Source organism: Festucalex cinctus, chromosome 1 (genome assembly GCF_051991245.1).
Source record: "Festucalex cinctus isolate MCC-2025b chromosome 1, RoL_Fcin_1.0, whole genome shotgun sequence".
NCBI classification, from domain to species: Eukaryota; Metazoa; Chordata; class Actinopteri; order Syngnathiformes; family Syngnathidae; genus Festucalex; species Festucalex cinctus.
Genome location: NC_135411.1, coordinates 39,988,882 through 40,003,161, shown reverse-complemented (window position 1 = coordinate 40,003,161; position 14,280 = coordinate 39,988,882). Strand labels below are relative to the sequence as shown.

Genomic DNA, 14,280 nt, shown 5'->3' with positions numbered 1-14,280 from the left:
AACAATCAAACGACAATGTCATTTTTGATTATGCGTATATTTGTTTATTTCGTAAAATATTTAATGCACTGGCGAGTGTCAAAGCAACGTCTCACAAACACATTGAAAGTAATTTATATCCTGTATTATAGCATTAATAGAGTGCTGATCACATGTTTAATACCTCTGAATTATTAATATTCCAGGCACAAATTATCATGTAGAAACACAAACAGTAATGACAATTAACATGTATAACATGCACATTATCATAGCAATCTTCACAAATAATTAGTTATTCACATTCAGTGCTTCCAGTATATTACTAGAAACACCACAATTTTATATTCACAGCATATCCGTGTCTTGTCCAAATCAACCACCATTATAATGACAAACGGTTTTTGTGGTATCATCGTGGGACAATTGAATCAGAGCTTGCTTTTGGGATTAAGTAGGTCCTTTAGTGCATCCAGGTTCTCCCCCTCGGGACCTTCGGGCCATGCACTATGATCTAGACACGCACACAAAGAGTACATTAAAGTACTGTAAAACAGTACACAATTCGTATATAGGGCAACAACCAGCATGGAAGCATGCTGCAACCAAATTCAACATACTGGGTATTTCCCACATAGAGTGGTACAGACTCTGCCCTGCATCAACCCTCAGTGTGGCTCCAGTGATGTAGGAGGCGGCAGGAGAGAGCAGGAAACAAACTGCAGAGGAGATCTGACCACAAAAATAAATAAATAAATACATAAATAAATAGTGGCAGGACACTGTATATAATATATAAGCATCGTGTGTGATATATGGTATCATATCTGTATTATGGCCACAAATCACACCTCTTCTGGTACCCCTAGTCTCTTTGCAGGACTAAAAGGGATTGACATCTTGAAAAGTGTTGGTCCAAACTCCTTGTAGTTCTCCATTGCTGTTTTAGAGAAAATTGTACCCTGCATCCAAACGAATACGAGCATGAAGCAACCATAATATCAAATATTTGTGGTAATTATAACAACACCAGAGTTGTGCATACCGGTGCAACAGCGTTGACCCGGATGCCTGAGGCAGCCCACTCAACAGCCAGGCTCTTTGTTAAATTATCCACTGCTGACCTGGCCGCACCTGTGTGGCTGTCAGCGAGACAATGGCTGTGTTCGGAATTATTCAACCCTCCCTCTTCAATATATAGAACTGTTTACATTACTAGAGGACCACATACGGTATTGCTATCATTAATAGTCAAATCAAATTTTACTTTTAGTGTGTGGCATTGTGTCTAAAAATGGACTGTCGTTTGTTTAAGTATGACCTACAGTATGCTCACTGTACATTTGAACAGCACTACAAAATGGTGAACTCACTATGTAGTGGATGAGAGGAGTGATTCTGAACACAGTTAATGGCTTTATTGGTGTTTTAGACTGGTCTACATTTCAAGTGTGACTACTTACGCCATGCCCGGAAAGCCTTTCCACATGTCAGCAATGATGTTAACAATCACACCTCCATGTTGTTTCATCCATGAAGTGTATACTGTGCAGTGCAATCATGAGCTCAGTCATATATTATCATAAAACATGGAGTGTAAATATGAGTAAATGCCTCACCCTCCTTGCAACAGTGAAAGGTGCCGGTCAAGTTTGTGTCGATCACAGCTTTCCATCCTTTAGAAGACATGTTCTCTACCGGACTGCTGAATTGACCGCCACCGTTGTTCACCAAAAAGTCTATGCGGCCATATTGCCTCAGCACTGAAGACACAAGAGCCTTCACCTGGAGTGGATGTATACAAGTACACTGCATTGCTAATTTCAACTTAATCAGATGGCTGTCTCTAAGGTTGAAGGAGTGTGCACCTCATCCTCATTGCGGATGTTGCAAGGTAGAGGAGTGACACATGCGGGGCTGGAAGGTGGAATTTTTTGTCTCATCTGCTGGGCGGCCTCCTCCAATCTCTCTGTTTTTCTGCTGGAAATCACCACACTGCAACCTGTTGACAAGTTTGGGCGGGATGACCAATTACAATTCTATTAAGTCATCTGTGATCTCGAATATTCAGATTTGCTTGTACCATCAGGCCATCTTGAACAAGTTAATACTAAAATAATGTTACACTATGCTTAAATGTATGCTCCTTAAAATCATGGCGGCGAAAGTGTCCAGTATTTACTGGACAGAGCAAGTTTCTGTGGTTCAAAGTCCACCAAGGTTTCTGGTAAGGAGCTGGACAACCGGAAGAAAAATAATAGACAAAACCAGATGACTCACCCAATTCCACAAGCTCAATCGATATTGCTTTCCCGATGCCAGTCGCTCCACCGGTCACTATTGCAACTTTGTGGTTGAACAAACCCGGACGAAAGACACTGTGCGCCGCCATGTTTATTTCTTGTTTCACTAGTGGTCTACCTGCGCCACCTGCTAAGTGTAGCAGTACTACAATCACTTAGCACTTTTTCGCTGACCAGCAGTAGGACTTTTGTAAGCAGCTTATTTTTGTGTGCCGTTTTTAAAAGAACAGTATATATATATAAAACTCCCACTTACAAAATTCTGCCAATCAACCCGGACTGAGTTATATCTTGCAATGTGTTGACAATGGAAAATGTTTATAAACATGGAATCATGCTAGACACTTCGAGTGACCCTTTAACATGTTATCCTGCTCAAAATAAATGCTAATTCACTGACCCTCTGCACCGAGAAAATTTATAGACTGAACAAACTTAGATGCCAAATTACTGGTGTTATTCAAAAAAAAAATTATCCACAAGTGACCAAAAATAGAATTGGAAGCCCATGCGATGCCAACATATAATAGTGGGGCTGGCAAAAACATGAAACAGATTTACTATTTGTCTTGCAAGATAGATGTATAGTCATAGTTACGATGGATATATAGTCACACGAGAACTGGGGCTACTGCGTCATCTCAGGAAAGATGTGTTGTTCACCTGGAACCCCAAGGGCAACATTTTCTAAATTATTCAGTCTGGGTCCCACTTTAAAAAAAAAAAAGTTCATCACATCTTGGAATCCAAAATAGGGGTTCTGTGCAGACGAACCATAGAAATGATTAATAATAATAATAATAATAAAATGAAAAAAAAAAAAAAAACCTTTGCAGGCATACACAAACAAGTTTCAATGTGGACAGGGTCTGAGTCTTAATGTTTGCCTTCATTGGTGCTTAGGTGACAAGTCCTCGTGGATGTGAGCACATTTTGATTTAATTGAGAATGAAAAAGATGATCATTGACACAGAATTCCACTCCAGACAGCTTTATTGTTGGATGTTGAGGCCAAGTCCAGGTTGGTTCATTTATGAAAACAAAGTCCCAAATCCTCCAGTGAACATCTCACTAGTTTACTGGTCCTTCAACTCCTTCAGCCTCCTGATCGCTGACTTGACTGTGACAGCTGAAGTTGTGCTGTGGAGGGGGCAACAAAAAACATTTCTCATTTTACTTATATTTGGGACAATGCATTTAACTCTTGGAGTCAGAAAATTTGTGTCCATCACATTGACAATGAATTAAAGATGAGAATCTTTGATTACTTTTAATGTCAAAAAGACGGTCATTGTCAGTTTCAGATTACATTTGAATATATAATATGAAACTTTAACAAATGTCAATTTCTGCCCATTTTTTATTTCAGGATACACAGTGATGAGTTCTTATCAAATGCATAATTGTAAACATAGCATACCATTGACTAACTAAACCATCATTCAACTATTTGGGTGGATTTTTGCTTGCATAGATGCTCACACATGTCAAAATCACACGAAAAGGGTATTAATTCAAGAAAGTAGTGGATCATCTATAAAATCATAGCTTGATTTATGTGAAGACAATGTCAGGGGCGTCTTGCTGAGATGTGAGAAGCCAAATGTGAGATAGAAGTCTGTGTTCAGTGACATTACCAGGGCATCACTTAGAATGTAAAAAAGTGACTGTTCAATATTCATGTCTGTACATGAGCGCATTTCATTAGTTGCAAATCAACTTACTTGTAAGTCCAGGCTCCTCCAGCCACTGTTTTCATGCAGGATCCGCAGTGCCAGATACCCACAGCCCTCCTCTTCATCTTGGTCTTCACGAAGCATATTGAGAGAAGGGAAAACACATTATAATCAAACCAAAGACAGTCCATTATCCAGCCACTTGCAAAACCTCACACCTTACCTTTCCACAGAATGAGCAGGTGTATTTAGCGTGTTGGGATATTTCAATTTTCTTCACCATCTTCCTCAGCGATGCGCCATAACGCGTGCCATATTTACCAACAATCCCCACCTTCTTGGTGCGCTTGGCCTAAGGAGAAATACACAACACATTCATAAATGTCATGAATTTTGCAAATTGACATTCATGTTAAACATACTGAAATGGCAACTACCGTACATCGAATACACATTCGCTAACCCTATTTTTAAACACTAACAGCGCCGTCGTTTAGACATCGGGTACATATTTTTTTTATTCTTATGCAACAAAAAATTACTTTATATATGCACGCACATTGTACTCAGACTGCACATAGAACTAACCATAACGCTAAGCAGTGTGGCCTACTAGCCGGCCACTGTGGAGGTCTTACATAGAGGCAGCCATTTGTAACACAAGACATGAAAGCATCGTTTATCTGCCAACAGTGTACTTGAGGGACTGAACTTAGCATGAGATATTGCGGCTTAGATTGTCTGGGAGCTTTCGGCTATATTGTTACGTGATATTGATTCCGGAAAACTTTAGATTGACGTGGATTTGAAAAGGAAAACTTCGGCTCACCATCGTTTCAGTAGAGACGTAGATCCAAAGAGGAAGTACGTAGCGCGCATGCGCGATTTACTAAGGCTGATTGTGCAGCATTATGGGAATGCGAGTTTTTTCCCCCTTTTTTTAAGGCTGTGCAAAATACACACCGTAGATTTCGTTTTTAAAAAATGCATTTGCTGACAGGCTTACATGGCTGCATTTTATTCGAGATGTTTTAACCAATATTTCAACTCATTCAAACATCGTAAATGTTTTGTTAGTCTGTAACTAAGGACGCTAAGTATTTATGCGCATGCTTGGACTGAGGAGGTTAGCCTCCCTCCTGCTGACAAAATGTTTGTCTTACGACGCGTCCGTTTCTTATTAATAGACTATTTTTGTTAATGGGAGGTGTTCTTCATCCACGACATATGCGGCTAAATCTGACTATGATGATGAAGCTAACACGTAAGCAGGTTCTCACCGAGGCAAAGGCCCCCGACTTACAGAGCGTGAGGAAATTGAACTGCTGGTGAGTGGTCAAATTTGACATAACATGATAGCGCAGATGTTTGTCTTTGTTTGCTAAAATAAGCTTACCTTTATTCTTCAGGGGATGCAAACTGTCTGATGTGAGTACAAACGCCTCATTCTGCCGCAGATTTAGTCCTTTGGCCTTCTGCTTCAAAACTCTTATGATACATTGCCTTACAATGCCATTATGCCATTTCCCTCAGGTTTCTATTCTATCTCAAATGCCAAATATTGAAGTGCTAACACTAAGGTTGGTTACATCAATTTTCGTGACCCAACACAACCTCATTCTCAATTACACACCACATGGGTTTCTAATATCAAATGACTCATTGGTCCCTGTCCAGTGTCAACAGCATCTCATCCCTCGCACCTCTGGCTGGATGCTTGTCTCTGTGTGAACTCTACCTGAGAAGGAACATGATTGCATCACTGTCGGAGCTCTGTTATTTGCGCCCGATGACCCGTCTCCGAGTACTGTGGTTGGCTGACAACCCTTGTTGCGGGGAGAATTCCAGTCAGTATCGGCTGACAGTCCTGCGCTGCCTACCTGGGCTGCAGAAGCTGGACAACCAAGGTCAGTACATCTAGACACTTTTTTTTTTTAAGCCACTTTAAACTAATATCACAAACAACTGTTTTCACATGTATAAGTTCACGCTGTTGGTATATACAGCAGTGACAGAGGATGAAATTGCGTTAGCACGCTTGAAGGGCGAAGAGATCAGTGCACCACCAAACACCGCTCAGCAGCAGCTTTCCACCAATGGAGTCACTGATGCAGAGAAAGAGAATGTGTCTCTCGGCCACGATACGGGGCAAACCAAGTAAGCACCGCAGGGTGTCATTCCACACACAAAATTAAACCAGGAAAGAAATCCACTCTTGATTTTTTTGCATACAGTACTGTCAAAGAATTGAGGATGAAGACACTGTCCAGAGACAAGTTCCCCTCTCTTCATTCTCAATCAACCAGATCATCTATGAAAAAGGCACTCTTCTTTTCTAACACCACCAATAAAAAAAAAAGGTGTCCTTTGGTATTTGTTAATCAACCTAAAAATGTCATTGTAGACACACACTCTTGATGCAGTGCTGCTTCTTCTGAGGGACTTGGATCACGAGGAGCTCCGCATTGTGCACATGGAGACGCAAAACCGACTCAAGACTTTCACACTGGACTCGTTAGAAACGTTGCGAGATCCACAACAATCGCAATCTGCTGACATCCAACACTGAAATAATGACAGCATGTATTGAGTCCGAAGCCTTACATAGGCTACTCTTAACCATTCGTGACTTCAAACAGGGTCATCATAACTCCTCCCACTTTCTCCCTTTTGCACTGCTGCATGCGTTTACGCTTTCAAATATCCTCCCTCAGTGCTCTACTAACCAAATGACTTTCATTTGTCGTATCTTGAATGCCTGCCTTACAAGATCAAAATAATGTATGTTTTTTGAAAAGGTAAATCTATTTCTGTAATTAAATATAAATATATGCATTGCAATGCATTCACTTCGAATGTTGATTTTATTCATGTTGCTTTCAGCACACATCATACATACTTCAAAGCAATGAATGACAAGGTATGGATGGGGCATATAGGAAGTCAATTTGACCAGTAATAAGTAATTTGACTGAATTAAATCAATACTGCGAGTTAGGTGACCGAATGTACAACCAGTATATTAGTCAACTAATTCTTTTGCTAAGTGGAAAAATCAGTCCAATTCATAGTGGTCTTCTCAGTCACCCTCTTCATTGTCCAAGTAGTCCAACAGTGTGCTTGCATTCACGGCAACCATCAGGTACTCCACACCATCTGCACCCTGCAGAATTAAATAGTCAACATGAATTGCTTTGCCTCTTCAATGAAAATGGTTACGCAAAAACATTTGAGCTCTGTGAGCATCAAAATGATCAACTCCACCATAGGCCTTTCGAGCTTGTACTTGTGGGTCGGCATTACTATCCTCTGAATTAGACTAATATAATATTAAAGCCAAGCTGTTGCTGACAAGCTAACTGATTGGATGCCCATGACCAAAAAGTGTTGGTACTTTTTTTGTTTGTTTTTTTTAGAAAATAAATGTGGGAATGAAATCGCATTAAAACGGTTCAATTTCTCTTTCCTGGCCAGGAGATCAGCACCCATAATCCTCTGACTCAGCCCTGAACTGCACAACTTGGCCATTTTCTTGTACTGATGCCATTACAAAATGGTAGCGGTGATGGCAAAGAGGTGAAGTGACGATGACAATTGAATTTATAACTAAATAGTGGCACACTGATCCGAATATATGACTGGATAGCTGATAGGCCACGACTTTTGAAGCCGCCATATTGCTCCTCCCAAGAAACGTTTCCTGGTATACGATACTATACATTTACATTATCGAAATTGGAGAACATTTGAGACAGTACGTAGTAGAAACAGCATGATTTATGATGTTTCAAATTTGTTAAACAACAGAACTTATTTTTTTTTAACTTTTTTTTTTTTTTTTTTTTTTTTTTTTTAAATAGTGACTATGCCGCCACAAACTCCCCTACCCGCCACCCAGCCCTATACTAACTGCCTACGAGATGTATATGGCCGCCCTGTGACTTCAACAGCTTGCACGGGTGTGGATATGCTATCAGCTATCCAGACATATATTCAGATCAGTGTAGTGGTAGCATAGCAATGACCATTTGACTAACATCTGGCTACTCTGTGCAACATAAGTGACAGTATGTTGGCATTATTATAAAAGAAGAGACCTTCTAAATCAAAGTGTGTCTTTCGTTATCTGAAGGTTAAAGGAAAAGTCAACCCTCTCACCCTCCAAGAAATTCTTTACATGTTCTACGCGCCCACACTAGTCCAAACACGGCATTCTGATTAATATTGTAGACTAAGAATAATGAATTAAGCACAAACATCCACCCGTTTTTGATTATTGATCATACATAGCAGCCATTTTGCCACTTGTGTGGAGTGAAAATGACATCACAGTTGTTCAGGTAATGAGCAATAACGGCTCAGCCTGTGAATGTCACAGGACAAGTGAGCTGCACTGTGATATCATTTTCACTCGACAGCAAGTGGCAAAATGGTCACTCCCTCAGATGGATTAAAACAGGTGGTTTTTAATTCTTAATTCATATAGCGCAAATATAATTATTAAATGTGAAAAACAAATATTTTAGGGTTGACTTCCTCTTTAAATTTTAAGATGCAACTATTACAATAAACTGTGGAATAGCTCCATTCACTTGATGTCATCTCATCGGTGCGTGTTGGACTTCAGGACTTTCACAGCATAGGACTTTGTTTACCTTGCGTGTTCGTATCAGTTTGTGGTCTCTGAACTCTGTCAGTTGAGTCCTCAGCGTGAGGTCAGAATTCACCAAGAATGACTCGCGGCAACGTTGGTAAAAATCTTGGAATGACAATCCTGCACAGAAAAAAAAAAAAAAAAAAAGAAGAGAAAAACACTATCAAAAAATCCTAAAAAGAAAATTTCAAAACATTCAATGAGCGTGTGCCTGTGTATGAAGGATTGTCTTTGTTTTCCAGCTGAAATTTCACCAGCAGTTTGAAAATTCCTCTACAAAAAAAAAAAAAAAAAGAATTAATAGCCTTCAAACATTGTTTTACACAGAACTATGATGGAGGTGCAAAAGGTACCGCGCGTTTGGGGTCAAGCTGCGGAGAACGTGTGTAAGGGAAGACAGCGCCAGAGCCCCCGTTTGCTGCACCAGCAGAGAGTTTTCATACGACGTCTCTTCGGTGTAGTGCTTGAATGTCACACACTCCCACCACAACCAGTTAAACTGACTCTGCTTAAACTGGTCCCACACTGAGAATATGTAGAAAACATTGACAAACTTGACAGCGTGTTAAAAAAAGAATCTCAAATGCTCAAAACAAACCAAGAGGAGCGTTGATGTGGTCAATAGTAGCCACGAAGTGAATGTTGGGCAGGGATGCCAGCTGCCCCAAAGCACTCTGGGTCTTTTCTCCTCGCAACATTGGTCCGTCAATATTATTGATCAACATGTAGATATGAAGATCTGGGCCTGTGTTCAGCATACACTTTAAACTCTAACAAACACTGCAAACATTTTGGTGAAATTAAAGCAGAGAAAACAAATGTACTTACTGTCATTAAGAGTTTGGGAGATGTATTGGATTTGGTCAGACGGTGTTCGGAAACTCCCCTGGTGCTCAAGAACCTCACATGTCAAAGAGTTCAAGATCTACAAACACAGTATGTTACTGTTAGGATTATTATTTAGATGATCATTCTCAGTTTCCTGTTTAATTTCTTTTTGTAGTTTATACTCACACATTTCAGCGTGATGGAAGGGAAGAAGCCATTAATCACGAGGTGAATCTCTTGAGACAAGTGAGAAAAGCGAAATTCTTCCAGCAGATCTTTCTTGCTGCCCAAACCGTAGAGCAGCACACTGAATCCCAACCTTTAGACAGGCACTCAGCATTTCATTCAGGTCAAATTGCAAGAACCACAGAAATGACTACGGAGGAACAAAAATGCCAAAAAAATAAAAATAAAATAAAAGTGTACAAATAAAAACGAATACAAAACACAATTAAAATAAAATAAAAAAACAAATGGAAATAAAACAAAAAATCAAAATAAATACAAAATATAGGGATACAAAAAAATTAAATAAATGTGAAAATAAATATATAAATACAATTAGATGTCAGTCAATAAATAAAAATGCTCTGCTCTCATTTATTTCATGCTGCAGAAACCCCCCTCATTTGAATAACATTTCATGATGCATTTCATGCTGACAGCGTCTCCAGCATAAGGTAAATATGAGGGCAGTTTTTAGATGATTAACATTAAATTATATTTACATGTTTATTTTTGTATTGATTTCCAGTCCACATTTATTTTGATTTTTTAGTTTAACTTTTTGAATGTCCTTTTCATTTTTGTATTTAACTTTTATTTAGTTTATTTAATAATTTATTAATTTAATTTATGTATATACATACATACATACATATATATATATATATTTTTTATATGCGTTTCCCCCCCCACTTTATTTTTATTTTGGCATTTTTGGTCCTCCATAAAAACAAGTTCACTTACTGTAACTGCAGCATCCATTTGCTAAAGTGCTTTTTGTGTTTGTTGTGGAGGTGCTGGATCTCTTGAATGTAGCTGGAAGGGTTTCCTTCTAAAAGCCGGTTAAGTGTCTCCTGTAAGGCAGGTAAATAGTTACTATATTTGGATAGCATTGAGGAAATGGCAAATCCAACATACGTACGTACCCTATCTAATTTAGGTGTGTGTAAACGGTCAAGTGTGCGGTCTGACGTTAAGACTTTGGAGCTGCCGTGGGCCTCAAAATATTCCTCAACCATGCTGGGCTGGTTGATGGGTTCAGGAGTGCTCTTGCTCTTTTTGGCGGGGGTCTTGTAGAGTGCTGCTGATAAACCTCTACTCGGTGTCCTCGGGGTCTTCTTCACGCTGTCATCTTTCTTTACTTTCTGCTCTTCAGCCACCATCACTTCATCCTCTTCCTCTTCTTCCCCAGAGTCGGAGGGTGAAAACTCACTGTCACTGTCTGATCGCAGGCTCGGCGCTGAACATGACATCAAGATTACATATTGAAGTTCATGCATAGCAACAGACCTTTGTATTCCTCTCTGAAATTAACTTTCCCCACTGAAATTAATGGAAATACCATTTATCTGTTCCATCCCACAAAAAACTCCAAAGTTTTTTTTTCTTTAAAAAAAAACAAAAAAACATTGTAAAGTAGAATTTAAACAAACTGATTTTTAAACATTTTTTTCAAACTTCATTTCAGCAGTACTTTTTCCTTCTTCATATTTATTTCTTTATTTATTTTTAACCATCCTTGCTCAAATTGTGAGTGCTCATGCATTATTTCGATTAGATCATCAGCTTCTCGGCACTCATCTTTTGGGGAATGTTAGAAAAAAAAAATATTTAAAAATACCAGCAAAAAATTAAAATTATTCAAAAAGTTTTTTTTGTGTTTTTTTTTGTTTTTTCTCAATCTAACACGTAAGCACAAAACATATACTTTCACTGCAAGGTAACCAACGTGAACTGACAGTGGCCAGATGTTATGAATAGGGGCCCAATTAATATGGATTTGGGCAGAATGAAAATACCAATATACCACATTAAAAAAAAAAAAAATGTATATATATAATTAATAAAATTGCATTGAAGATGTGAATTACAGGTACAACATTACAATACTCTGTCCTTTAGTATTTATTTAACAGAGAGAAAAATTGGCAAACATCGGTTGATTATTTTAGATTTTTTTTGGGGGGGGGGGGGGGCGGGGGGTTTGAATGTCATTATCTAAGTCTTAATGTTGTAATGTATTAAAAAAAAAAAAGCTGACTTTTGCAGATTTTAAAAGATTAATTGTTCGGGCCCAAGTTGTGATCCTCATTCATAAAAGTAATAATAGTAATAACAATAATAATAATAATAATAATAATAATAATTAAAAATTAATTCGACCGAGCTAGAGCACTCGTAAGTCACTATCCTGCTGTATCAAGTATTGCACTTACTTGACATTCTCTTTCTCAGCCTGTGGGGTGTTGTGGAGACAAATTGCACCCTTTTGCGCTGTCAGAAAGAAAGCAAGTGTAAAATGGTACCACTTGTGAGCAGTGTTTGAAATGCAGAGGAAAACAAGAGAGCAGGACTCACCCTCTGTGGTGTTTGGTTGTCACCTTTGCGGTCTGCGCAGAGATACAGATTGCACTGAAGGACATGTGGAAAACCATAATAATGACTCACATTGCGAGGAAATGCCGGACTTACTGCGACCTGCCCGAGTGGGAGTAGAGGGTTCGATGCTGGGAGTTGTGCTGAAGCTCACACTTTTGCCGGGAGTTCGTGCCAGCTCATTTGCTATGTATTACAAACACATGTATAGAATATATTTTTAAAATATAAACGGCATTTAAGTTTATGTTAATGGGGTATAACATTTGACAATGACCCTGTTTGTGATGGATGGAGTAAGCATAATTAGGTGCATCCACACAGAGTGGTCTTAGTTCATTAAAATTTGAAAATAAAATTTACTGTATCTGTTTTAAGTTGTAATAACAGTGTTCACCACTAGATGGTAGAGATCGCTGAAACACATCCAATGCCAAGACTGTACTTTTTAAAATTGTATTTAATTCAATTTGTGTACTCCAAAAAGATGGATTAAAAAAATGTGCATATATGGTTTAACTTGACAAACGGCTGTTGTGAGGGATCACTTATGATACAGAGTGGATGCAGCGGCATGGGGAATAAGTTTCACTGTGCTACTACTGAGTGTGGTGAGTAAGCCAGCCTATTAATATGAATGTCATGCAGGAAAAGGTAGTATATGAAAAATCTGTGAGCGAGTTGAGTTTTGTGAAAACATAGGCAACACAAAATGTGTTCTTGTACGTTGGCCGTTCAGCAGTTGCGTGCCATCTTAGAATGGGACTATTTTTTTTTTTTATAGTATAATAAAACCCTTTGTACAGAAGGAAAAAAAAAAAACAGTACGTGGTTATATTTTGTTTGCTTCAAAGCCTTCAAGTGAACTTATAAAAACAGAAATATTTGCAAAGTAGACTTCCTATGCAACACAAATATTACTTTTATTTAAAATGTTTTTCAAACATAACTGTGATCATGGAGGAATAATGAATGGACTTACCAGTCTGGGTCATGCTTCGGCCCCGTTTAGTTTTCTGAAAAGTGAAAATGGACGATCCTGCAACCCTGGACATACCCTCGTCATCTTAAACAAGAAAAAAAAACACAAATTTTAAGTAAAGGTCATGGCTCCAAACTAAATCTGGATGATACAAATCTGTCACTTCCATAGTTTCTGTATACACACAAAATTTGACTGATACAGTAATGGAGTATATAAGGGCTGCAAACTAAACTAATAGTTAGCATGTCTGCCTCACAGCTCATAGTTCAAAATTCAGTGTTAAGATGGTTGAAAAGTCTAAATTGTGCGGATAGGTGTGAAATAGGCTGGCATCCAGCCCAGTGTGTAACCTGTCTCTCACCCAAAGTCAGGTGGCATAAATTTGAGCTCCAGTGACACTGAATGGGCTAAGCGGTGTAAGAAAAATGGATAGATGGATGGAAAAAAAATAGTATTCACTGTTCAAAATTGCCACTAAATTTCATCACTCCTTACCTTCAGCATTTTCTGTACAAAGAGCTTGAACATATTTCTGTTCATCAAGCAGGCCGTTTTCATCTCCTTCCTTCACTTCTGGATCGCCTCTGGCTCGCCGTCCCATCGGGCTCTTGAACGTGACCATCTTCTGAATAGTCCCCGAACTGCTTTGCACCTCTTCAAAACGTCAAACACATCACTCACAACAACGGGAACAGACGAAATCGACCTTTGAATAACAAGAGCTCACACATACCCTCCTGCTTGTCCACGATGTGCTCCAGAACATCTCCATCCCCGATGAACTTCACCTCCAACACACTCATAACGCCAGGAATAGAATTTTATAGACGTGACGATAAGTCGATCACGTTATAGCACAACACATGCAGACGTGCACACAGTGGCACTCGATGAGCATAAACGAGCAACAGTTGATGGACGTCTTTGACAGGAGTAGCTGAACAACGATGAACCTACCACGAAGAATTAATTAAAACTAACAGAAATGTCAACAAGGAGGGAAAAAAAACATGTTAACGGCGTGTATGACAACTTTCCGCGCCATCACGCTGAAGTTTTAAACCACGTGACAGGTCAAAGTTCCCATTTTGACCAATGAGAATGTAGAATTTATTAAAACAACATATCCCAGAATGCACACCGGTGTGCTGCATTCGTAACTGCATGGAAATCGTAAAAACCCAATTTCATGCTTGCGAACGTAAAACTCCAGGCAAACCAAAAACAAGATATATTTTTAATCACGCTGAAAAT

General features: G+C 38.9%; 4 protein-coding genes across 4 annotated transcripts; 1 reads left to right on the top strand and 3 right to left on the bottom strand.

The window, feature by feature from the left end:
- Positions 1-12: 12 nt before the first annotated feature.
- pecr (peroxisomal trans-2-enoyl-CoA reductase) lies at positions 13-3,103 on the bottom strand. Its single transcript, XM_077535592.1, has 8 exons — positions 2,260-3,103; positions 1,848-1,981; positions 1,599-1,764; positions 1,443-1,524; positions 1,025-1,121; positions 831-941; positions 600-711; positions 13-493 (listed from the first exon to the last, which is right to left on the bottom strand). The coding sequence occupies exons 1-8, from the start codon at positions 2,369-2,371 to the stop codon at positions 411-413; spliced, it is 897 nt and encodes a 298-aa protein (XP_077391718.1). The 5' UTR covers positions 2,372-3,103; the 3' UTR covers positions 13-410.
- Positions 3,104-3,257: 154 nt separating this feature from the next.
- rpl37a (ribosomal protein L37a) lies at positions 3,258-4,950 on the bottom strand. The gene is made up of 4 exons (XM_077535594.1): positions 4,788-4,950; positions 4,182-4,310; positions 4,007-4,089; positions 3,258-3,422 (listed from the first exon to the last, which is right to left on the bottom strand). Exons 1-4 carry the CDS (start codon positions 4,788-4,790, stop codon positions 3,359-3,361), a joined length of 279 nt encoding a protein of 92 aa, XP_077391720.1. The 5' UTR covers positions 4,791-4,950; the 3' UTR covers positions 3,258-3,358.
- On the top strand, positions 4,537-7,325 carry cfap410 (cilia and flagella associated protein 410). The gene is made up of 7 exons (XM_077535593.1): positions 4,537-5,286; positions 5,368-5,386; positions 5,492-5,538; positions 5,636-5,865; positions 5,965-6,115; positions 6,193-6,280; positions 6,363-7,325. Exons 1-7 carry the CDS (start codon positions 5,159-5,161, stop codon positions 6,525-6,527), a joined length of 828 nt encoding a protein of 275 aa, XP_077391719.1. The 5' UTR covers positions 4,537-5,158; the 3' UTR covers positions 6,528-7,325.
- orc2 (origin recognition complex, subunit 2) lies at positions 6,804-14,099 on the bottom strand. Its single transcript, XM_077535547.1, has 15 exons — positions 13,760-14,099; positions 13,522-13,680; positions 13,024-13,107; positions 12,138-12,227; positions 12,024-12,055; positions 11,882-11,939; positions 10,592-10,905; positions 10,410-10,519; positions 9,627-9,759; positions 9,441-9,537; positions 9,211-9,357; positions 8,966-9,137; positions 8,824-8,885; positions 8,614-8,732; positions 6,804-7,121 (listed from the first exon to the last, which is right to left on the bottom strand). Exons 1-15 carry the CDS (start codon positions 13,827-13,829, stop codon positions 7,038-7,040), a joined length of 1,731 nt encoding a protein of 576 aa, XP_077391673.1. The 5' UTR covers positions 13,830-14,099; the 3' UTR covers positions 6,804-7,037.
- Positions 14,100-14,280: the final 181 nt, after the last annotated feature.

Excerpts from the sequence above, each read along its gene's own strand:
- cfap410 (XM_077535593.1), top strand. The coding sequence starts at position 5,159 with ATGGGAGGTGTTCTTCATCCACGACATATGCGGCTAAATCTGACTATG. Across the intron at positions 5,866-5,964 it reads GCAGAAGCTGGACAACCAAG|CAGTGACAGAGGATGAAATT; the intron begins GTCAGTACATCT and ends TGGTATATACAG. Across the intron at positions 6,116-6,192 it reads CACGATACGGGGCAAACCAA|TACTGTCAAAGAATTGAGGA; the intron begins GTAAGCACCGCA and ends TTTTGCATACAG.
- pecr (XM_077535592.1), bottom strand. The coding sequence starts at position 2,371 with ATGGCGGCGCACAGTGTCTTTCGTCCGGGTTTGTTCAACCACAAAGTT. Across the intron at positions 1,122-1,442 it reads AAAGGCTTTCCGGGCATGGC|CCACACAGGTGCGGCCAGGT; the intron begins GTAAGTAGTCAC and ends TCTCGCTGACAG. Across the intron at positions 942-1,024 it reads GGGTCAACGCTGTTGCACCG|GGTACAATTTTCTCTAAAAC; the intron begins GTATGCACAACT and ends GTTTGGATGCAG.
- rpl37a (XM_077535594.1), bottom strand. Across the intron at positions 4,090-4,181 it reads CCTGCTCATTCTGTGGAAAG|ACCAAGATGAAGAGGAGGGC; the intron begins GTAAGGTGTGAG and ends TGCTTCGTGAAG. Across the intron at positions 3,423-4,006 it reads GGAGGAGCCTGGACTTACAA|CACAACTTCAGCTGTCACAG; the intron begins GTAAGTTGATTT and ends CCCCCTCCACAG.
- orc2 (XM_077535547.1), bottom strand. The coding sequence starts at position 13,829 with ATGAGTGTGTTGGAGGTGAAGTTCATCGGGGATGGAGATGTTCTGGAG. Across the intron at positions 9,760-10,409 it reads AAATGGATGCTGCAGTTACA|GTTGGGATTCAGTGTGCTGC; the intron begins GTAAGTGAACTT and ends GCCTGTCTAAAG. Across the intron at positions 8,733-8,823 it reads AGACAATCCTTCATACACAG|GATTGTCATTCCAAGATTTT; the intron begins GCACACGCTCAT and ends TTTTCTGTGCAG.